The 24,220-nt window shown below is 35.9% G+C and overlaps 1 protein-coding gene across 1 annotated transcript in view; it reads right to left on the minus strand.

Annotated features, from left to right (window-relative positions):
* Positions 1-24,220, minus strand: part of DNAH5 (dynein axonemal heavy chain 5) — a 130,831-nt gene that overhangs the window by 78,550 nt on the left and 28,061 nt on the right. The window contains exons 13-30 of the mRNA XM_054191319.1: positions 23,866-23,951; positions 22,767-23,088; positions 19,140-19,346; positions 17,286-17,457; positions 15,833-15,978; positions 13,499-13,666; positions 12,747-12,978; positions 11,725-11,915; positions 11,538-11,637; positions 10,027-10,151; positions 8,321-8,522; positions 7,596-7,831; positions 5,222-5,440; positions 4,423-4,485; positions 2,900-3,138; positions 1,817-2,057; positions 1,153-1,352; positions 215-368 (exon numbers count right to left, since the gene is read on the minus strand). Of these exons, the coding sequence (XP_054047294.1) occupies positions 215-368; positions 1,153-1,352; positions 1,817-2,057; positions 2,900-3,138; positions 4,423-4,485; positions 5,222-5,440; positions 7,596-7,831; positions 8,321-8,522; positions 10,027-10,151; positions 11,538-11,637; positions 11,725-11,915; positions 12,747-12,978; positions 13,499-13,666; positions 15,833-15,978; positions 17,286-17,457; positions 19,140-19,346; positions 22,767-23,088; positions 23,866-23,951 (3,303 nt within the window). The remainder of the gene's footprint in view (positions 1-214; positions 369-1,152; positions 1,353-1,816; positions 2,058-2,899; positions 3,139-4,422; positions 4,486-5,221; positions 5,441-7,595; positions 7,832-8,320; positions 8,523-10,026; positions 10,152-11,537; positions 11,638-11,724; positions 11,916-12,746; positions 12,979-13,498; positions 13,667-15,832; positions 15,979-17,285; positions 17,458-19,139; positions 19,347-22,766; positions 23,089-23,865; positions 23,952-24,220) is intronic.

Below are 24,220 nucleotides of genomic sequence, written 5' to 3' on the forward strand. Positions count from 1 at the left end.
TTACAGTCATAAAACGACCAACTAGCTCACAAAATTTTACTATTCTTTCTAAGACAATACTTCTGTTGGCATTGTTTACCTAATTTCTTAGCAAGTCTAGGGTTTTAAATACCAAAAAAAAAAAGTTTATGTTACTCCATCAATTATGACATCACAGTTAAGTTTTATTCTTAAAAGGTAGAAAACCAAACTGAAAAAAGGCATGTCTGAAAACCTTTGGAAGCTGCTTTGCTATGTCACCGCCAACAAAAACAGCTTCTAAGTAGATCCACAAATTCTGCACATTCATCCAGTTCTCAATGATATCTGTTGTGTTGGAAAGATAGTGCACCCATTTCTGAATCTGTGTCTTGAAGGGTGCGTTGTATCTAAAATAAAAAGAAGACACTTGCTTTATTTCCAGAAGGAAACAAGTCTCATGAAAGCCAGCACATTATTCATAAAGATGATGAATAATGTTGCTGTTTGTATCTTTGTCAAGTGAAAGTATAAAAACCTATACTTGACTCAATTCAGCTAGTCAGCAGCTATAAACCAAAACAGCTCCAACTTGCTGCTTTGTACACACAGCGTGTAGCACAACTCTGATCCAACAGAAGCTGAATAGGAGCAAGATTTCAATTTACCTCTACAGTAAAGTAGTTTCAAAAACGGACTATGCAACATCTTGAAAGCTGCAAGACTCCTAGATTACTTATCAACTTAACTCTTGCTTTTGAACATCTGCCAGATGATCAAGTTCTGTGTTCCTTATTTTATCTGCAAGCTCATTTTAACTAGGATTTTCAGCACCTTCAGCATGAGGCAACAACCTATCACAGGGGATAGAGCAGCAGCGCCTGTAATACCCGTAATACACCTGCCATAACAAGGCAGTGTTCCCCTTTATGCTTGTCACCACTTTTTTGCAACAATGAAAACTGTCCACTTGATTACTCAGGAAGTTTGAACTGCATCCACATGCCTTCAAAAGAACTTTTTGGAGGAATACAGACAATAAGAACTAGGCCATGAACAGTTCAAAGACAAGCAGGCTCTTAGTTTTTAGCTAGATGTTTGTTTTCCTTCTCTGTGAAAGACAGATTTGTTCAATAAAACAAAGCCTCTGGCTGACATTTTTATCTACGCACATACACACACTTTTTCTGTTACCTGTTACTCATGAGAGAGCCAAGAACCATCAAGCTGTCCTCCATGGTAGCAATTGTTTCTGATGTGCTGTCACCTCTTAAAAGAAGTTCCCCACGGGTTTTAAAGTTTGCGAAGACAAATGTTTTGTTGTCCCATTCAGCTATCACTTGTTTTAACTTCTGCTCAATGTCTCTCTCCTTCACAGCACTTATGCAGATATCCTTTTAAATAAATAGGATGTCAAAACATGCTATGAATGGTTCAAGTCTCCAGTATACAAACCTGACTCATGCTTCCTCTACCCCTGTAAGGCTGATGAGCAACTGTTTATCAAGTGGAAAGATCTACAGACATACAAACACCATAGCTAATAGTCTGTATACCACATCATGATATGGCCATCTTTTGGGGGAATAAAAAAATAACACAGTGATAACTTTTCATATCTTTAATGGTGCAAAGCAAGCAATCCTCACAAATTAACTCATGGGCCACAGCTGCATGATGTAAAAGAGGAGTTGACACCACAATATATTTGTGTCTTTAGTTTATACAGAAAGCTGAATTGATGGTATCTCTGTTCTTTCTTTAGAAATATTCTGTTTTCCTTCTTACCGCTGATACTCATATGCTATTTGAGAAGATCGTTTTGTTTCATGCATCTATTTCCCTTCCTTCACACTACCTCTATTTCCTCTTTATATCTTAATAGTGGAGCTTCCATTATATTCCTCAGTTTGAATGTTTCACTTTCCACATCAAAGTTGTGTTCAGTGAGATCCATAATCTGCTTCCAGTGCCGAGGCATCATTGCTTTACTTGACATACGCTCAAGCAATGGGCAACATTCACTGAAGTCCTCAATGGTCTTCTTCAGGTCAAAAAAGGCCTGCCATTCCTTTACACCACGAGGAAGCTTACGGCATCTATATAGAAATAATGCAAGCTTTTTCAAACAGTTTCAAACATTCCTTCTGTTACCCATTTAACGACAGGAAACCCATAAAACCATATATGGTTTTAACAGCAGATCACATACATTCCAAATTCAGGTTACCTGTATTTTGAAGGTTCTGCATGTGAAAAAGTCTGTTTCCAGTCTATTTCATTGACTAATAGCTGGGAAAGCACCTACAGGCTCCCCCTAAGGAGTGTAGCTGCATAATTCTAATACATGTTGTCCAAGAGATCTTCAAAAGCAATTGAACCACCTTACATCTTGATTTCATCTTTTGTTGAGGTTCATGATATGCACTGCTCTGAGCTCTAGTGAAAACCCTTTTTTTACTAGAATTAAACCCATACAAGTCTAATTCTTTAAATCATTTGCTTCTTGGTTTGATGAAAAGTTCAGTGACTATGCATGCAATATATCCCATTTTGTAGAAAAAACATTCATCAATTCACTAACTTGCCTTAGACATCTAGTGCGCATCTGTCTCTCATGAATAATAATACTACAACAAACAAGTGAAATTTGCCTTCATGAACAAAATAGACAGCAATTTTAACATATATTCCAATCTCATAAAAAAAAAAATTACCCAATCATCTCTCCAAGGAACAATAATCTTCAACATTTAGAGTCTAAACTGGCTCCTTTATTTTATGAAGTTGGTAACGGGTATATTTTTTTCAATTAAAATTCACATTTTTCATGTTTCAATGAACAAATACATGCTCAGATATGTTTATTGGTGCTAACCAATCATATTTAAAAAGTAACAAAATTATTTTAGGTATTTTTGCCACAGTAGCAGTTTCCCACCTGTTCTGAAACTCCAGAAGTTCACTGTTAATTTTTCCAGTGTCTAATTCTGACCAAAGAATGTCATAGTAGCCATTGACTGTGTCAATGACATTGTTATACAGATTATAGAGTTTCTGTAACAGATTCAGTTGCTTCTTTATTTCAAACAGCTGAGGATACTGAGTAACAGGCAAACCAAAAAGATCTTCCCCACCAGTACAAGTGATGTATTTCCGAAAGAGGTTATCAAATCGATTCTAAGAAAGAAAAAGAAAAAATTAAATAAAATTAAACAGCTAAATATTCAAGATTTGTCATTATTCTTACAGTTGCATTGGTGATTAAAATCTAGTAAATACTAGAAAGATATACAGGAGATACTAACAATTTACACTGTCAACAGTTTTGTCAATAATTTTCACGAGAAAAGTAACTTTCAGTGAGCTTGGAGGCACATATTTAGAAGTTCACAGGGAGGCCATTTACTCGATGTGGCACAGTGACAGAATGAGTCCTAAGCTTCCACTTGAAAGAGGTGTAGCATGACATGCAAACCAAATAAAGGTGGATGCAGCAAGCTCTACCTCTCTAAATATGCTGTGTAATTCTTTTATTGAAGGGTTGACATAAGAATTACTACTGTTTAAGAAGGAAAGAAAAATGAAATTTAATTGTCAATTGCAATATAACTGAGGGATCATAGTAGGAAGCCAAATCATCATTACAGGAATTAAAATTAACCATGGTACAAAGAAACTTCAACAAGAAAAACAGTGAGTTTAAATTGAAATCTTTAATACTGTTAAAAAGGGGAGAGAAAAGAAGGGGAGAGAAAAGAAGGGGAGAGAAAAGAAGGGGAGAGAAAAGAAGGGGAGAGAAAAGAAGGGGAGAGAAAAGAAGGGGAGAGAAAAGAAGGGGAGAGAAAAGAAGGGGAGAGAAAAGAAGGGGAGAGAAAAGAAGGGGAGAGAAAAGAAGGGGAGAGAAAAGAAGGGGAGAGAAAAGAAGGGGAGAGAAAAGAAGGGGAGAGAAAAGAAGGGGAGAGAAAAGAAGGGGAGAGAAAAGAAGGGGAGAGAAAAGAAGGGGAGAGAAAAGAAGGGGAGAGAAAAGAAGGGGAGAGAAAAGAAGGGGAGAGAAAAGAAGGGGAGAGAAAAAAGATTGGGCAGAATTGCATTCATGAGGAAAAGACACAACAACAAACACAAGAACAGCCTATAACCAAATACACTAAACTTGAGAGTAGGCTTTCATCAGGATACTTGCATCTAGTAATTACTACACATTACCTATGGAGCCTTTCTCTTAGCTCCTAAAAAATCTGCTTTTAACCAGCATTCCTTGCAAATGTATAGAAAAAATACCAACTAGTTTTCATTAAGTTCAAACAGACTTTGCCCAATCAGTAACCCTATGTATCAATGAAAATTAGTTCAACTACTGTGATCAATGAAAATTAGTTCAACTGCTGTGATTCATTCTCAGAGTCTTCAGGTGTTAAGTTTACTTGCAGTACATACTAACCAATGTCTTAGAATTAACAGTACCTGAAACATAGTAAGCCTGTCACTGGCCTCCTGAGGCTCTAAACCAACCACCATTGGCCCATTCTAAAAAAAAAAAAAAAAAAAAAAAAGAATTAAATAGTGAATTTAGAGGGTAAAAATAGCCACAACTTATTTCTAATCAGCAATTTCTGAATGCTAAACTCAAACATTTTTGTAGCTACAGGATTCCATCCATACATCATATAACAACTGAAAAAAGAAATCACACAGTTATCTACTAGAACAAGCACTTTTTCTTTTTTTTTTTTGAAAAAAGAAAAAACAAGAAGGCAATTAATTGTCTTTTTAATACAGAAGTTTTGATAATAGTGTAAAAGCTAGGCAACGGTAGCTCCTTTTTCAAGTAAAAATCAGCATTACTTAGAGGATGATCCAAGACTGGTTCGGCTTGACTCATTTATATTCTACTGAGAAAGAATATAAAAGATTAAGTCATTTGTACTTACATCCAACATCAGAAAATGCTTCTTAGATTCTAACATAATCTCTCATTAATCCCAGTCTTCACATTTGCTCATGCTAACTAGCTGTTTATCATAAACCCTAAATGTCTTAAGTCTTATTCTTTAAGAGCTGACTACCAGCATTACATACTTTATTCAAATAAAAAAATAACCAAAGCCTGCCCTACACTGAAACTCAAATACCACATTAACAAGAATAAACATATTCTTGAGAAAGCAGAGGCACATCCTATTAATTAGTCAACTCCACAACCTTTCCACGCTCCCACTGCTCCTCAAAAACTCCTCTAATACAATACAGCACAAATACTTGCCTCGTCATAATCTGAATAGAACTGTGCACAGTCTTCAGTAAAAGTCTTCACAGTGCTAATAAGCTCTCCTCTAAAGTTTGGCTGCAGAGCAATGAGCTCATTCTGCACTTCATTTGCACGGACTAGCAGTTTTTCCCAAGTGTAGTGCAAAGTGTCCACCTTCTCTGTCTCTTCCTTGGCCACAAGTAGATCATATTTGTTTAACATAGCATAGGATTCCTGTCAGAAGGTTGGATGAAGACACACAAAATGGTAGCTGAAGTTAATTTTACAAATATATATATATGCTAACATTTAAAATTTTTAAGACGAGAGAATGATTTCTTAGAAAATTTGTTCTTTTTTCCATAGCAATTATCACAATCTGGCATATCAATACCAAACTGGAAGAAACATCAAAATGAAAACTAGTTAGTTCTCCTTAACCTCCTTACCTTTCACATAGCATTCTGTTTTGTGATACCTCATTTGCCCTAGTGCAATCTGCCTCTCTAAAAAAAAAGCTATTTCTAGTTAAAGAACTCCTTAAGTCTACAGGTTTTAGTTTCATTTTAATGAGAATATTTTTCTCATCCATGTCTTCAGCTGTCTGCTATGACCCAAACTGAATATTACGGGAGGTAAGACATGCGAAAACATCTAAACAGAGACCTTCAAGTAAACAAAGTAAACATTCTATTCCATAAAGACCTTTAAGCCCTACTATATGTTTTTGACAAAAAGAATTAATAAAACACATCAAAAGTTACCACAATTAATATGTTGCAACTATTTCAAATGTTATAACTGTTCATCACCAAAATGAGGAATCTACATAATCTACATCGTTTTCTCAAAACTTTGATCTCCACTTGTACCACCAATGTATGAACATGCCACCCTTATCGAGTTTCACGAAAATACAAATGAAATTCACTTACTATAAATTAGCATAGTGTAGGGTAGCAATGAATATTGTGGCATAACAGTTTCATCTGAAAATTTTTGTATAAAGTGGAATTATTTCCATTTACATTTTCCAGTTTGATCAAATCACAGACAAATCGCAAAAAAATGGAAACATAACTATCTGTCTGTGTGGAAAACACATCAACCTCTGTTTCAAAAATCTGAAGCATGACTCCTTGTGCCTAGGGACTCAAGGCTCCTGCTTGCAGAATTGGAAGCTTAGGGAATCCTTGGCTACTATGGCTTTTCCCCTTGGTTCCACGTCACATGGCAAACCAAGATAGGTCTTAGCAGGAACTTCCAAAATGTCATCTCCTAAGAGACCTCATTACTTTTGACAATTTCACAGCTGCAGATATACCTTGCTTTTCACCATAAACTACTTGTCCTATTTTTGCTCCTTCACACACCTAGGGAGACCCTCACAACTTCTAAGGCTTCTAAGGCTGAGAGATAAATTCCTTCTTAGCTGTATTCTGTGAAATATGGAAGGGGTCCATGCTTATTTCCATTATTTGCACATACTGCAAGCACATACTGTATTCCATACTTTACCCCAGCTCAGAGGTAAGAACAGAGAAAACAGAGAGAGAAAACACAGGTGCAAAACATCTGCCTGACAGCAAATACAGGTTTTGCACCTCCAAAACACAAAATTAGATTTGTCAATGTTTGGTAGATAAGAATTCTGTGTTAAGTTACTTTAATTTCAAACAATAAAGACACAACCCTGACAATAAAATTATGGGCAATCTGGAAGCATGAACATGCCTTAGGAAAAAAAAATTCCACTGAATGTCTAGTCAATGGTGCATTTTGCCAAACCATACTATTCTTAATTCCACACTGTAGTCAGGAATGTGGAGTAACAGTTACTATCTGTTTTTAATTCTGCCATTTGGCCAGAAGCCCCTACATTGTCAGATGTTCAATAAATATATTCTAGTAAGTGACCTTCTTTAAGGAAGTCAATTGTTTAAGTTTATTTCAACCCACAATATAACTGATAAAGCAATCACTCTCACGCATTCTCATACAATCTGTCTAACGTTAACTTTCTCCTTTCTCCTCTTCTGTAGGCTAAGCTAAAAAAAAAAAAAAAAAAAAGGAAAATCAATGCTTTTGATATACAGACTTTTTCCAAAGTACCAAAAGCTTTCTTGCATTAAGTATCTCTATTCTCATCTTCCTCTTACCTAAATCACTCCATTTCTGCAGTAGTCACCAAACCACCTCTTGCCTTACCAAGTTTACATTTGTCTAAATCAGAGTTACATGCAAGAAGATTTACAGGAACACAAGTCTACCACTCAACATTTAACACGTATGAAATCATACGCTTTCAAATCATACTGTTAAGTTTTAACCCAGAAAATAATTGCTCTGTTGAAACAGTACCCATACATGCAACATTCCTATTAACTACCTCAATGGGCCCAATTTGAGAGTCTATGGAGATCTGTAGTTCTCTGATCTCTTTTAAAGCTGACATGGCTGTTCTTATATCATCCAGATCCTTGATGCGGCGATTTAACTTCTTGCCGGTTTCCTCTATAAAAGTGAAAATTGCTTCCATCTCTGTTCGGTACTTCTTATTACAATGACACCCCAGCAAAGTCATCCAGGCTTTGATTTCTGCTCTCAGTGCTAGCTTCAGATCAGCTAAAAATATTGAACAATGAATAGATATTTAGATATTGTAGATATTTTTTAAGATGTACTTCTAATCTTTTTTCAATATGTGTTCTCTTCACTTGCAATTCTGGTTTTTCAGTCTAACCAACCACATACAGAGAAGATGAAATCACATTGACACCTTTGAGTAATTTATAGGATTGCTTGCAATTCAGGATTCTTTTCCTGCTAATCTCAGAATATATCATATTTCCAGTAGGAAAGATGAGGCTGGATGCCACACTTCTCATCTTGTTCACGTATCATTATACTTATTTCTGTCCTACACATCACTAATAAATGAGGCATTAGTGTTTTGTTTGCGTGCATTTACCGTCAAAACAGCAAACAGCCATTCTCTCTCTTTCTCCTTTCCGTCTTTCACCAAGTTCACCCATCCAAAACCAAGCACCATCTCTCCTTCCTACAGGAGTCAGAAAGTATATGTCTAGAGAGAAGTGGAAAGCTGAACTCTACCAGTGTACAGTGCAATAGCTCCTACGCAGATGTATTCAGGCTCAGAATTGATTTTCAGCTCCAAGTCTTGGAAATGCAGAATTTCAGATTCAAATTCAGAGACTAATGGGTTTCCCATCATTAATTTATTAATGGTTTCCTCCTTGTCCTTCTGCCATATATGGTGGTAACAACAAAAACTCTCCAAAGCTGTAAGAACTTCCTGAAACACATTAGAAGTTCAAAGAAAGATTCTCAGCATTATATGTATAGCATACAGATAATATCTTAGCATCTACTCATTAGAATACATTAAAAACTCCACAGTGGAGCAGGCTGCATCACCTCACTAAACAGAAGGCTGCCGGCAAAGTTGTTCTAAAGCAAGTTCCATTAACAATCACAAGCCTTGTCAGGAACTATATGCTAATCACATTCAATTGGTCACATAAGTAACATTATTTTCCAATGAAGTGATTCTTCAGTCAATAAAATCCTAGGAAGCAGTAGGAAGTAAAATACTCCTTTAAGACACGGATACTTGTCCTTCCCTACCACTTATCAGAGTAGCAAATGAAACCTGAGCTCTAGGGCCCAACATAACAAGAACAGCAGTAACTCAATTCATCCTTGGATAATGAAGTTACGAGACAACTTTTTTTATATGTATGACATTGGTGATGTTAACATTAAATTCTACACCCAATTCAGGTATCTTTCATTTGAATATCGCTTACGGAGTGTGCAACAGAATTATTTTTCTGGTTCTCAGGAGTTCAGGAAAATGTCAAAGTTAAATCATCATCACTTCAGCTAATTAAAAAAGTAAATAAGAGGTGACTGCTACAAAAGATAATCCACATCATGACTTATGATAAACATAGTGCTTTCGGGCATTTAAACCTGGCTAAGTGATAAAAAGTTCCTAATTACAAAATATTGAGCACCAAAATAACAAGATAACTATCCACCATTATCAACTGCACCTTAGCCTTCAGCACAAGCCTGTATGTCATTGTGCTAGTTATGCTGTGGTAGCACTGAAGTTACAATGCTTTAAGTCAAAAATTTCTACCTGGCAAAGCTTCATTGTAAGGTCGGACTGGCCCCAGGAAGAACTGATGCAGAGTTCCCCAAAGAAATATCAGTTCAATACCTACAGTTTACTAGATAGTGCACAGAATAAGGAAAGAGCAAGGAAATCATGCACATCCCTTAAGCTATCTCCTAACCTCCAGTAGCAAATCCTATGCAGGATTTACAAATGTCAAACTGACCGTTTTCTTCCAAAGACCTTCATAAACTCTTCAAAATGGGACAGAAGTCATGCTGCCTTCATTAGAATTTCTATGTGAATAAAACTGTATTTAACACACATGCACAATTACTACCAGTTCTATATTAAGTACACAGAACTCAACTGTACCTACAGGTTTTTTATGACATTTTACCAATTGGAGATATGATTTTAATCAGACCTCAGTTTTACTTTATGTAATATTCAAAACCTCATAAATTTTTGAGCAGAGTACACTTAACCTGTGTTACACTTTCAAAGCATATTTTCAAATTTGCAGCCACATGTTTTCCATCGAACATGCTACACTTTTTCATTCATATGTTTAATCACTGCTTTAAATGCCTACCCTTATTGCCCAAGGATATTAAAAGTAATACATTAATATCCCTTGGATAGTATTATTAAATTAACATCTCGATTGTCTTACCCTTTTTGTAGAATTAATAGCAGTGCTGAGTAAAGACACTAATTTAATAATGTCTTTGTTCTCTGAAACACTCTTGAAGTAGTTCTGGCTTTGCAGTGGATCAGACAAACTGAGTGATTCTGCATCTGACGCACTATCTATAAAGGCAGAGTGAAATACAAAAGCAGTTTTAGGACAGACATATTGTTTAGTCCAAGAAAATTACTATAGACAAAAACTAATGACCTATATTTCAATAAGCATGCATTTCAAAGTTAAGTATTCTTATTAATGTAAAAGTCAACTAGAAGTCTAGGTGGGCAATATAATTGACACAAATTCATAAACCTCTCCATTTTGAAACTTGCTTCATCTAGGTACTCTGTTAAATTTGGAACAAATTCCACTCCAATCTTTCAAATATAATCTTTCCTTTTCTCTCACCCCTCCCCAAGGTTTATCCTGTACACTTCACCTAAGTGATTTACTGATATATCAGCATTGAGAAAACCCATAAATATTTTTATTTTCTGAAATAATGTGGAGTAGACCACAACTGACAATTTGAAATACAAATTAACAATAAATCCAAGAAGATGATCCTCAAAAGGATAAAAAGATAAAAGGAAGGTCCATTAGTTAGGAAATACCCAGAATATTGAACTTACCATCATTTCTTATTTCATCTTAGCCAAGAGAAACTCTGTTTTAAAAGAATAATTTCATTTCTTAACCAGCTCAAGTATTACTTCCCTACTTTTTAGGGGTATAAGAGGGAGCTAACCTAAAAAGACTCAATATATTTTTGAAGTACCTGAAGTACAAAGTAGAACAATTAATTTGGCTTGATTCTAAACCATAAACAAGAAAAACTCAGCAACCAAAGATACCATCTTAAACTTACTTGAATTAATGCCTTCAATAACTTAATTCCATGTTTCATCACAAAACAGATTAAGTTAAAATCTTCTTAGAAATTTTAGTCTATTCAATCCTCTACACAATCCTCTCTCCACCACTACTGCAACTTATATACACATTTCTATTCAATACCAGGCTTTAAGTTCAACTTACCCTTCTTAAAAGAATTTAAGCACAAGTTTTAAGACACCATTTGAACATGGCAAGTTAGAAACCACACTGGCAAATCATGAAAGATCTTTTGTGTAGCAATAGTGGCTATAATTGTTTTTCAAACGTATCCACAATGTCTACTGTGCTGCCCAAGCTGGCACCCTAACAGCTTTTCACATGCTGCAGGTAGAACCCAAAGCAGTACAACACTCTGAGAGGCACAAAAAGTCTCCTTACTCAAATCCACACAAAGACAAGGATCTTCAGGCAAGCCTGGTGTCTAATCACAGAGAGAAGCTCTGGCATTGTTATTACATCCTATTTCTCCTTTGAGGCAGATTATGAAGTCTTCCTTCTACTGCTTTCAATGCACTGTGTATTTAATATCCTTTAACGCATATTGCATAAATCACATTTACCTAACATTCAAATTGAGTGATGTCAGAGTTTATCATTACCGTGGATGGTTTTCGTTTCGGTCTCTTTCATTGCATCATCAGAATCACTGTCTCTGCTCTCACACCGCAATACAGCCACCTTTTTCTCTAACATTTTCTTCTGGGGAAGAAATAAAATTTCATTTTCTATTTGCAGTAGTTTTGAAACATTAGTTTTGTTTTAAGTAGGGCTGTTAAGGACACAAACCTTGGATATTCTCTCCTTACTCCACTGTCCAACTCCTTTCGTTACTTTCAAAATACTATCTACAGCTTTATTAAGCGTCTGCTGTACCTCATCCAAAGAGGGCGTCATGATGATATTAGGGATAGATAGGTTAATACTAGTCCTAATTACAGGATAAGCACTTTTTTTCTGCTCAGAAGCTTTGTGATTTTCTAAATGAAAGACATAAAAATAAAAAAAAAGGTTGTTCACATTTTTTTCAAGACATCAAACTAGGTATTGTAATGATATAAACCAATATATATCCTAGTGTTGAGCATTGACTGTAATTTCTTAAAGAAAAAAAGATTCACGAGTAATTTGCAACATGTATTGGTAAAGTCTATAGTAGCACAAGTGAAAACTAAGTGCTATACTATTTCTCTCCATGAAGCTCCTCTTCAATTTGTTCTGTGCAGCTAAACTCTGTTTAGCAGAAAAATTTGTTAGCTGGCTTGTATTCCCAATCAGCGTATTAACTTGGGCACAAAAACTCCTTAGAATCTCATAATATTGTATGCCTTATATGTTATAGAGACCAAATAGAAATGCCTTTGTTTCTTAGAAGTATGTAACAAGAAAACACTTCAAGTGTTCCATCGTAATTATAGAAAGATCTGAAGGCAATTAGTAAGAGAAAGAGAATGCACCTCTTTCTCTATTGTTTTTTTTCATACATTTTTATGTAAAAGCCAAGGTCAAACGGATAACCACTTATCAAGTCCAGCTCCAAATATAATATCCAGCTTCAGAACAGTACAGTCAGTCATAAGTGAAACAGTGTCATAATGACACATTCCTACTCTCAGACGAAAAATAAAAAATCCGTTGGGAATATATCATGTCATCAATTGTCATTTAACAAGACAGCTCATTCAAACTCCCTTTGTTTCCCCCTCTTTTATATATGAGGCATATGAGGCTCTTTTTTATATAGTTCTGTGATATTAAGTTTACATATTTACTTTATAGACTAAGAAAGCAAAGTACTGCAATATGGCCACCTAAGAAGTTGATCATGGAAGATGCATGAATGCGCTTGCGTATGGTCTCCAGAGTTTTTCGAGTGACTTTCAGAAGGGCGTCGGTATTACACTGATTGAAGTATGAAAGCAGTTCATTAGCTTCCTCCTCTAACATTTCTAGATCCTTTCTCTTCCTCTTTGCTGAAGGAGACAGTCCAGCCCATATCTCACTGGAATTGTGGGAAAAAGTCAAGCTTTTTGATCTTCTTTCCTCTTCTGTTGCTAAAATATCATAAATCTAGTTAGTTAAATTGACTTAAGGGACTTGAAAAGACAATAAAGCAACACCTGCACAGGTATCTGAAACACAGCTAAATTTTACAGAAGTGCAGATTATACTCATTTGTAATCTGTACCCCAATGTAGCAGTCCTTTTATGCCTATCCACCTTCTGTACTTAGTACAAACTGGCATGATTATCACCAAAATTTGGATATTACTTAATAGAATCGTACATTCTTTCTCTAGGAAATTCAGCAACTAACCAAGGCCTGTAAGTAGCTGCTTCCATGCAGCAGGCATTAACATTTCAACATGCAAGTTAGACTGGTAATATTGACCCATTTTACAGATGATAGATGATTGTTACACGATTTGTTAACCAGGCAAATTCAAACAAAAGCTTTTAGACATTAGATACTGATTGATACTTCAGTCAACTAAGCTACAGTATCCCCCAACATATACTATCAGCATGAAAAAGAAACATAAGCACAGAGCTACAATACAACATTCTTACCTGTGTTTTCTCCCTTTATTTCACAAGTGGGTACAACTGACTTCTCTTCTTTTCTGACCTGTACCTCAGTGTCAAGTAACATGTTAATCAGCTCATGAGCAGCTTCTTCCACCAGTGAGCTTTTTAAATGTAAAGTCCGAGAACCTTTTATACAGAGCTCCTGTTATCAAACCAAAAACAAACCTATGTTCTTAGGCTTTAAAAACACAAACGTCAAGGCCTCAGATTTGTGAAAAACAGGATCAACACATGGCATTACTTTTAAATTGGTTTGTTCCAAACTACTTAGTGTTGGATTCTTTGTTGTGCCAAATAAGGCATCATAAACATCTTTCAAAATTGCTGTGGCATGTTTCCTAAATCACATGACTCATCCATAGTTAATATCATGAATCAACGTTTATAAAGTCTAGTTCCATTAAAGGGGTCCCAAAAGCAAGTGTTTCTGAATTTTCTTAACTTTCCAATGTAGACATGGAAGATCTAACCTTTCTTTTAATCGTTGCCATTTTACATTATTTGGCTGTGCCATAAGGAGTATTAGCCAATCACATTTCCCGTTTATAGCTAGATAGGAAATAAAATCTATCAAAAGCTATATTTATGATTAGAATAAACAAGAAAATTATCAAATGGGGGGAGAAGGAATCAAAGAATGACATTTAATAAAATTCAGAAATATATTAAAGTATTGCGCAGTTTTCTTCTTTAATACTTATGGTAAAATTGATCAAGTATGCTTTGGCCAACTATAATTTTTAACAATAATTGCCTTTTATTTTTTTCTTCTTTTTTAACTCCTATTCCTTTAAGCTTAATCAAATGTGGCTACCTCTGTTTAATTAAAAATCAATAATTGCAAAAATTCAGCCATTGGCAAGATTCAGTCATTTCCAAATTTTAAGACACAATCTTTGATCTTCCTAATGATTCAGTCTAGTTGAGAGAGAAGCCAGACCTGATTTGCAGTATCACAGGAACTACTAAACAAAGTACTTTGGGTTTTTTTCCATGGTATAACTGTTTTTGTTGCAGTGATTTCTTTAGGAACTTAAAGACACCTGTTAGGTGATAGAACTTATTTCTAGTCCCTTCTAATTAAAAACGACAATAAGTTTACAAATGCTGTTACCATTTTCATCAAACCTATAACCGGAGTTAGTACACCACTTAATCTGCTAATTCAAATTGATTGGCTGTTGTGGTGTTGTAATTGCTACATAGCAGTTCAAACTTTCTTGCAGAAGACCAACATTAAGCAATATCAATTAATTATAACACAGTGCTGAGAAGTTTTTTCCGCTCACTCTCACGTATTTTTACTTTAGTCAGTATATGTTTCAGTATTAGCCCTATGAGGAAAGCAGCAGCAGGATCAACAAAAACCCTGTGGATTGCGAGGCTTACAAAATACCATTAATTACATAAAATATTATTGAAGTTTTACTTTGTATTTAACAACAAGGTGAGCTGTTACAAGGGACAAAAGAGGAAAGGCCAAAAAGTTAAGTACACTAAGAGAAACAAACCTTTCATTTGTAGTATTTATTGCTACAAGAGGCCAGGGATGGGGATTATCTACATGATCTACAATCTCTTCCAAAGCAAAGTTTATTTCAGAAAGACATATTTCAGGAAACACAAGTTAGACATTATATCCTAAAATGCCATAATAGCTCACTATTGCCTCATAAAAATCATTCTGTTGTTCAATTTTATTACTAGCTTAATCAGCTTTCTGACTGACTCACAACTTACATGCTTACAGTTAACCCTCTTCAACATAAAAGTATTTTGATGGGGTGAAGGAAGGGGCTCTTTCCAGAATACCTTCACCCAGGTACAGTATATTTTGCATATCCCATTACCACCTCAGGAGAGCTTGAGATTAAGAAAAATATTACATCCTACATAATAATTTCCGTAGTATTTACTCTCCCAGGCAACCAAGTGCACTTGTTATGGAGCTATTCAGAGGCATCAGATGGGCAATTCTCTTATTTAAAGGCACTAACAAGCAACAATGATAAAAAAGATATTATCACAGAGGAAAAACATTTGAGTGCTGTCAAAGCATAAAAGAAATATCATACAGTAGTTGGCTTGACATTAATAAGCTCAGAAAAGAACATCTCAGCTCAGACCTCTTTGCATTTGGTATTTTTGTTCCTTTTTAAGGTTCCAGACAAGAAACTGGGGATTTCCTTACTTCAGTTTCCCACATATGCTTCATTAATTCTACACTGGTTTTATCTCATAAAAAAAAAAAAAAAGAGCAAAATAATTAGTCATTTAACTCTTCTTTATGAAAATTTCATTGAATAACCTTAGTCTTTTGGAGAAATTCCTCACAGCTCAGTGGTTCATCTTCTGGCAACTCACAGAGTGGCACTCTACTCATTTCTTGAAGGACAGCGTCAATACGAAATTCAACCAAGTCATTGACTCGATCAAGTAATAACTCCAGCCCAGCTTTTGAAACAAAAAGAAGATTCAAGACAGGCTTAAAAGTTTGAAACAATAATCTTTGCAGAGTCCTGCTTAAATTTTTACCTCAACAAAATATCATACTCAATTTTATACGAATTCTACACATTAACCAGCTACTTCAAACATCTAAACTTTTATGGCAAGGTTCACCATTGAAATCACAATTAATTCTTTGCATAACATATGATCATCTAGCATATGGTATACATTTCCTAATAGGCAAATTAGGAAAAATGGGCAAAACATTATAAATATATATAAGATGATCTTAAAGTATATGTATTTCAAACACAAAGATATTAAAATTCAATTGAGGTCCAGGAATACTTCTCCTTCTCCTATAGCTTGAATTAGTTATCACTTGGAGCACCTACTAGCAACAGAAACTTTTTATAAATAAAATATCTATCCTTCAAAAATAAGTGAGAAGCCAAATAACAGTTAACAGAAAACAATCACTAAAATTTTCACAATTTAATAGCAATTTACTTTCAATGCTGAAATTGAAATAGCAGCAAGGTGCCTGTTCCAGCCTTAAACTACTTGTATTATTCAAAATTAAATTGGGTGGAATGTCAGGTTAGCATCCAAAACATATTTTAATTTGCTACTTCCACTAAAGAAAATTCCCACTAAAAAAACTTATATCATTTCAAAAACCAAAATCTATGTTTAATGTAGTAATTAAGCTGAAGCAAAAGGAACTTGCTATCTTCAGAAACAATATGCATCTCATTGCAATCTTGTGATAATCTTTTGAAAAGACTACAAGCTCATCTGTTTTCTAAAGCTGTTGCCCATCTAAAGATGTGTGCATTCATTTTAAAGAGACTGATGTCAAAAAAAAAAGTTTAATATGAAAAGGTATTGAGCAGTGACAGTGCCAACTCAGTTGAGATATCTTTCCCTGAGAACTTGTTTTGTACGTTATAAAAACAAAAGGAAAGATTAGGAAAAAGTCTGAAACCTAGAAGCTCTTTAGAAAAGTAGCTATCATTTTTTGAATCCAGAATACCCAGGACATTTTGCACCCTACTTCATGCTTGGTTCAACTCTAACTGCCATCCCATCCGTATTAGTAAAAATTTGACGAATATGTGAGACAAAAAGAAGGTGTTGTTATAAAGCAAAAGTTTCATGAACTACAGGACCGATGAAAATTCTGATTTCTTTCATGTTTAAGTCAATTAAGTGCAAATCAAATTAAGGATAGTAAGTTTAATAATATATCTTGCATTTGTATAGGAAAAAAACAAGCAGAAGTTAATGGAAGGAGGCAAGCGACTTACCTAGCTTGTAAAAAACTGTATTAATATATTTCTCAATATTCAAGGATGTCCAGGTCAGTAACATTAGACCTGGCTGGATAGTATCATCTACGTTTGCCAACCGAGGAGCCACCAGTTGTTCAATAGGGTGTTGTATTTTCAGTTTAATTCTTTTATACTCTGTCAACATCATCTGAAATAAACATAGAATTAAAACATTAGTTAATATACACTGATTTGAACCTCTTCACATACACATATTTATCATAACTTAAATTAAGACAATTCCTCTAGATGTTCATCACTGAAATTCTTAAGAAACAATAATAAATTCTTTGGGAAATGTTTCCGTTATTTTTGGCAAAGATCACTATTTGTTGCTCTTCATAATAATGCAAGTACTAGTTCACATGAAAATTCATCTTTATAGATTGTACTGGTTTCGGTTGGGATGGAGTTAATTTTTTTCATAGTAGCTTATATGGTGCCATGTTTTAGATTTGTGACCAAAACAGTGTTCATAAACACACCAATGTTTTGGCTATTGCTGAACAGTGCTCATACAGCACTGAGGACTTTTCTGCATCTCACACTGCCCCATCAGTGAGTAGGGTGGGGACACACAAGAAGCTGGGAGGAAACACAGCCAGGACAGCTGACCCCAACTGACCAAAGGGATACTCCATACCTATGGCATGATGCTCAAAAATAAAATCTGAGGGAAGAAGGAGGCAGGGGGACATTCAGAGCTACACTGTTTGTCTTCCCAAGTAGCCTTGCTTTCCTGGAGATGGCTAAACACCAGCCTGTCAATAAAGTAAATGAATTCTTTATACCGCTTTGCTTGTGCATGCAGTTTTTGCTTTCCCTATTAAATTGCCTTTATCTCAACCCCCAGGTTTTCGCACTTTTAACGTTCGGATTCTCTCCCCCGCCCCACTGCGGGGAGTAAGTGAGCAGCTGTGAGATGCTTAGCCGCCTACCGGAGTTAAACCACAACATACATAGAAAAAGGCTTGCAAATTTAAGGCTCTAAATGGATGGTCCGGGAGGCAAAAAGCTCAAGGAAAAAAATGCATCTAAGTGGACTTTTCAGCAGTGTTATTAGACCAGCCTTACCAGAACTTTAATATGATATTTGGTTTCTAATGCATCTTTAACCTGCTGATCTAGTTCCATGTTTTGCAAAACACAATCCTTGCAATAACTTTATGACTTAATATGACCTTTTTTCCCCTCATTTCATGATCAAGTAGCCCTTTGAAGCTGTAGTTTTCTGGACCCCTATCTTTGAACCCCCATCTTGAGTCACCGAGAACCTTTTAAGTTCATAGGTAGACAAAATGATCCAAAGGATTTAAAAGATGAAAGAAAGGGAAGTTTTAGCTTCTTTGTTTTAAACTATTCCACAGACATCTGTGTAAAACACTGGTGCAGGAACTACGCTGATACTTGCTGGGTGCTCTACACTTTTTAAAGGCATACTATCTGTTCCTCCCTCCCTGCTGTCCTCTCAAAACAAAGTGTATCCAATGTTGACTCCATTATTGGATGAGAGACAAATTGTTTATCATTTAGAAAGCAGGCAACAGAGCAAGCCATCTTGTAACCCTCCTTTCCTTCCCATTGCCATCTCTTTCCCAAGCTCTGCAGAGCTTCCCTAAACCCATGCATCTTTGAAGTGACTTCACAGAAAATACAAAGGCAAGAAATTATTTTTAAAAGTGCCTCAGGACAGTCATAAAGATAAAAAATATATTTGCCAATGTTTTCTATTTGTGTAATAGCTGATCTTCATTTTTTTCTTCCATATGTATAGAACCTAGATATCGAAATGTACACTACACATAAATAAAAGAAATAAAATAAACCCACATGCAAATTGTTGACAATCTTCTTATACCAGTCTCTCTTCTGCTGAATAATACTTGCAAATGGTGGGATTTCAAGGCACATGTGAGCCATGCAATCTGTTTCTCTGATTAAAGTTAATATTTGAGGGTCAAAATTAACAAATAATTCTCCTGTTTCTGGTGCTTTTACCAAGAGAGATGTCTGAAGTCCTCTTTGAGTTAATTCAATCTGCAGGAAACAAAGTCATCATTCCTGATCAGAGAAACCAGTACAATGAAATACTTTGTTTTGGACATAAATGGCACTTCAGCAGATACTAAAATCGGGTATTGTTGACAATAAAGACTGATATGGTAGGAATCAACAATGAAACATTATTAACACAATCTGTATGTACCCAAATGCTTAATAATCAAATTAACTGTTCTTTATCTGACAGACATTCTTCTCCTGGTTCTTGGGTATCATAAGCTGCATTCCATAGTCCAACATCAAAAGCAGAGCCATAGACTTTCTTACTTCAAACCTCTTAAATCTGAACTCTCATTTCCTTAAAACTTATTGCATGTTCTTCAATAAGGCTGCATACAACCTCCTTGATGTACTAAATTATTCTTGGATAACTTCTTCAAACATATCTTTTGAATAAACTTTTCCTCATTTCCCCTTTCACTTGTTTTCTTCTACCTAACAGATATACCACACTCCAATCTTAATGGAACTCCCAATTATATCCAACCTCTGGGCAAATTTTTAAAAAGAAAAAAAATCTTTATTATAGACCTTTTTAATTCTTAAAAGGGAAGCCTACTCACACTATTGGTTTAACTGCCTTATTTGAATATTAGAATTCTATTTGTGCTCCACGTGATTAGAAGGGAGAGTATTCATAAGTTTGGCTGATACCAGGAAGAAGTCATGCCTTAGGTAAGGAAATTTCTCCTACGTGAAAAATTTTGCTGCTGTTCCTAGTCTCCAGTTGCTGACATAATTTTATTGTTCTTTATTCACTTCTCAAATTTAATGTATCACATTACACTGAGATGGATCTTGTTTTTAAACAATAGTTTCATAACTCATTGATTTCTTTCAGTGTACTTTTTCCTTTTTTTATAGAACACAGGCTGAAAATTTGCACCCCCTTTCCACATCTAAAATACAGTTTCCTATACTACTTGCTTCAGCTGTATCATGTATTATCATGACATTTTAAAACAGCATTTTTCAATAAATCATCTAACCAACTTTTCTCGGTGAAGTTGTCATGCTCTATCCACTAGCACCAAAGTCACTCAGCAGAGCTGCCTTAAATAGGAGCTGAAATTTTTTCTGCAAAGCTCACCAGCAAATCTACTGCACTCTTCTTCGGACTTCAGAGACTCTTTATTCACATTATCAATCTCTTCCCCTCCCATTTATGTTTTTTTTTCATGCAATTTTCATTATTAAGGTAACAGAAATTTGTGACATAAATAAGGGCTACATTGAAGATGCAAATCTTACACTGCCATAGAATTATAGCAACTTTCACACTTCACGGTATTATATTATTTTAATATGTCTAAGTTGAACATAATTTGCTATAGCACAAAAATAACAGCTTTAAATCTTATGCTATTAAAAGAAGTGGATAAAGGAAGTGGTAACCATCCAGTAACAAACAGGCAAAAGAGGGGAAAAAAATGTTCACAAATACCAGAAAGTGCCACTAATCATAACTATTTCCACTGTATGGAAGATTAAATAGTAGGAGGAGCTACAGCCCTATTTCTGTTGCATTTACAACCCCACAGGACACTTGCCCTGCTCTATTGTTTTTCTTTTGTTCAGGAGTAGAGCAGGAGCTCCACCTTGTGTTCCAAAGTACTCATGTCCACATCAGTCTGCACTCCTGTTGCCTCAAGACAGAAGAGATTGCTGAACAGTAGTTACATTTTTTTGCCGTATCTGTTAGACAAGTGCATTGATGTTAAAGTGGATATACTTCTCATACATTTTCAAGGCACGTCTGCTCGCTTCAAAAGTTTGAAATTGTGTTCAAATCCAGCTCCCTTTGTTCCCACCTAGTAAGGTTGCAGCAGGCTCAGCAAGTTTATGTGGCTGCTAAGTGGAATTTGACTCTGCTGTAGGAGAAACCAGATGCTTGCTTTTAGCACAGATCAGAATTGCGTCACTAGGACTTCACAAAGGCAGGCACCAGTTCAGGGGAAATGCCTTGAATGCTACAGTCATTTTGTAAAAGATGAATGGAGAATGTACTTGACTGCTCCATCAAGGCATGATACATGTCAGAAAATCTGATCACTAGATCATCTAGCCAAATGAGACAGATGTAGTCCCACAAGAAGCATACAGCCTCCTTAGTCTTCATAGCTGGAACAGGGAATACATCTCAAAAGTGCCCAGGAAAGGCCACGATATGAGCAGCAGGCACAACTCAGTGAAAGCTATCACCAGTATATTTGGAACCATGCAGGTATCCAGCACAGTACTGGCATCAAAACAGAAACTGAGTCCAAGATAGAAATACCAAACAAATACCAAAGGCTTCCTGAAGCATCACAATTCCTCTTCCATAAAACATGAACGATACACATACCATACCAGCCCTCTGTGAAGAGTACATGAAATCAAAGATAGGATTCTCAAGTCACCAGGGCAAGCACTTGAAGTTAATACATTTTTAAGTACAACAACGGCAATTTTCACCAATGCCTGGGAAGAGGACCAGAGGTCAATACATTCTGGGAGGATACAGAGGTCAATAGTACCAAACTTAGATCTGATGTACCTGAAATATAATCTATAATGAAAGAACAGTTGAGGTAATACTCTTCAGGTTCCTTGGTTCCCAACTGGCAGTCAACACCAGATTAATCATCAGTAATGTATATCCAGCACCAGAGCAAGGCAGTCTGAATACAGCATATTATACAACCTCTAATATAAGCGACCAAGCGGCTGTGTGGTGCTCAGCTGCCTACCAGGGCTAACCCACAACAGGCTCAAGACACACTTGTACACTGAGGATGCTATTAATTCTACAGGGTGCTCTATCTGTTGAGACTGGAGGCTTTCTTATGTGTACATTCACTTGGAGTGTATGCATGGATTGTCACTCAAAAAACAAATCCATAGTGTCCAGACCAGAGGAAACCTCTGTGTCTGCTTTTACCTTAAGATAACCGGCTAATAAAACTCTCCTCCCCACACATGGTCTTCTTGCACCAGAGTCGGTAGGATACAGCAGAGACAAGAGGGGCCACTAAGGCTACCACCGGATCTTCATTATACATTTCCATAGTAAATAGTTTTCATTATAACTTCCTAGTTATAATGAAGGTCTTTCAATTGCTCCTAAACTCAGCCACAGGCACTCTTTATTAATGGAAACGCTTTCTTATAAAGTACCTTTTCCTCTTCCACCCCTCACTTAAGAGGCATCCTAAGTCTACGGCTTGGCACACCTGACCACTGCTATTAACAAGAGATTCCTTCACACTGGTGTAACCCACTGTTTCACTGAGGCCTGAAACAACAGGAATCCAATCTTGTCTGTAAGGCTAAATGTTAGCAGTCTACCAACAACAAAAACCCACCACGTTGTTTTTTTTAAAGAAATATCCTAATCAAAATCAGCTTTTTTACCTGCTGAAGCCATCCCCTGTGGTAGATCACCTCAAACTCCATAAGAACTTTTGCTACTTTGTTGTAGTTGCGGATTACACGCTTGCCATCTGGTGTTTGCAGAACAGCCGGGTGCCGCTGGAAAGACTCCATGGGCTCCTGGATCCTATGGAATAGGTGGCGTGCCCACAAGATCTTACCAGCTATTGGAGGCAGATTACGAGCCACTGGAGGATCATGCTTCTGCCTAGTGTAGATCTTACAGACTGTTTCTATGTCATGACCGTAGTTTTGAAGTATTTTCTGATACTTTTCATCAATGCCAAGATTCGGGATTTGTAATCTGGTTAGAAAAATAATAATAACTTTAAAAATTCCTTCAATACTTCTGAAATTCTTATGATGCATTGTTGGAAAATACAGTCATTCCAGATTCCCTTGCATTCTTTAGAAAATAACTACTTTAGCAGTAGAGTTTTCACTAAAGCTTGAAAAAATGCTGTCACAACCTGATTCCAAGCAACCACGATTTAGGCCAGATGATAAAAGTTTCCAAGTAAGCCTACACATTTTCTGTTTTGTCACTGTTTTCAAACACTGAGATAAAATTATGTGCAGCAAACTGTAACCAATCCACCACTAGCAGTCTATTCCATTAAACAGAATATTTAAAAACTGATGCAATAAAGACTGAAGCTGCTTTGCAACAATGTGAATTTATCAAGAAAAATTTCACTGTTTCCAAATACAAGCATTTTATTCTCTCCTAACTGCACTGTGGTAACAAATTAACGTCCTTATTCAAGGACAAAGATAAGGCAAATATGCTAACAGCCATAAAGCATTCCTGTATTTATGGTAATTTTGAAAGACAAAGTTCAAAGTCCACTTGTATTTTGCATTTTGAAAAACAAAAAATATGGGTTTTATTCATCCACACTGCTGAGCAGACATCCCTGAACAGAGCTGAGTGAGAGGAGGTCGAGTTGTTTTTTGTTTATATTTAAGGAAATGCCTCCTGCTCTGCTCACCCCCTTCCCACCATCCTCAGTGTTATTTCCATCGCCTGGCAGAATTCTAGTCATCTAGCCAATTCTAGAATCCAGATAGGACATAGTACCTTTCAAATTTCTTCAACGTATTCAGTGCTCTTTCAGTGTTCGAAATATTTTCAAAGGTGATGTCCATGAAAATCCTTAATTGATCCTAAAGGAAAGCAAATAATTCTACACCAGAGAACTACGTAAGGTACACACCTCAAATATGCCAGATATTACTTGAGAGGATTTATCATGCACTATATCAGAACATAATTTGTTTATGTGAAACTAACCTCAGTAAGTATCCGTTTTATCTTTTTGCTTTCCCTCAAGAATTAAACACAATACAATCAACTTTCAAGGCATTTTCTTTTCCAAGTTCCCTCTGTAGCTCTACAACCAACAAAAGCTTTGGTACCCTCAAGTGTTGCACCA

The sequence above is a fragment of the Rissa tridactyla genome, chromosome 2, assembly GCF_028500815.1.
Source record: "Rissa tridactyla isolate bRisTri1 chromosome 2, bRisTri1.patW.cur.20221130, whole genome shotgun sequence".
Taxonomy (NCBI): Eukaryota; Metazoa; Chordata; class Aves; order Charadriiformes; family Laridae; genus Rissa; species Rissa tridactyla.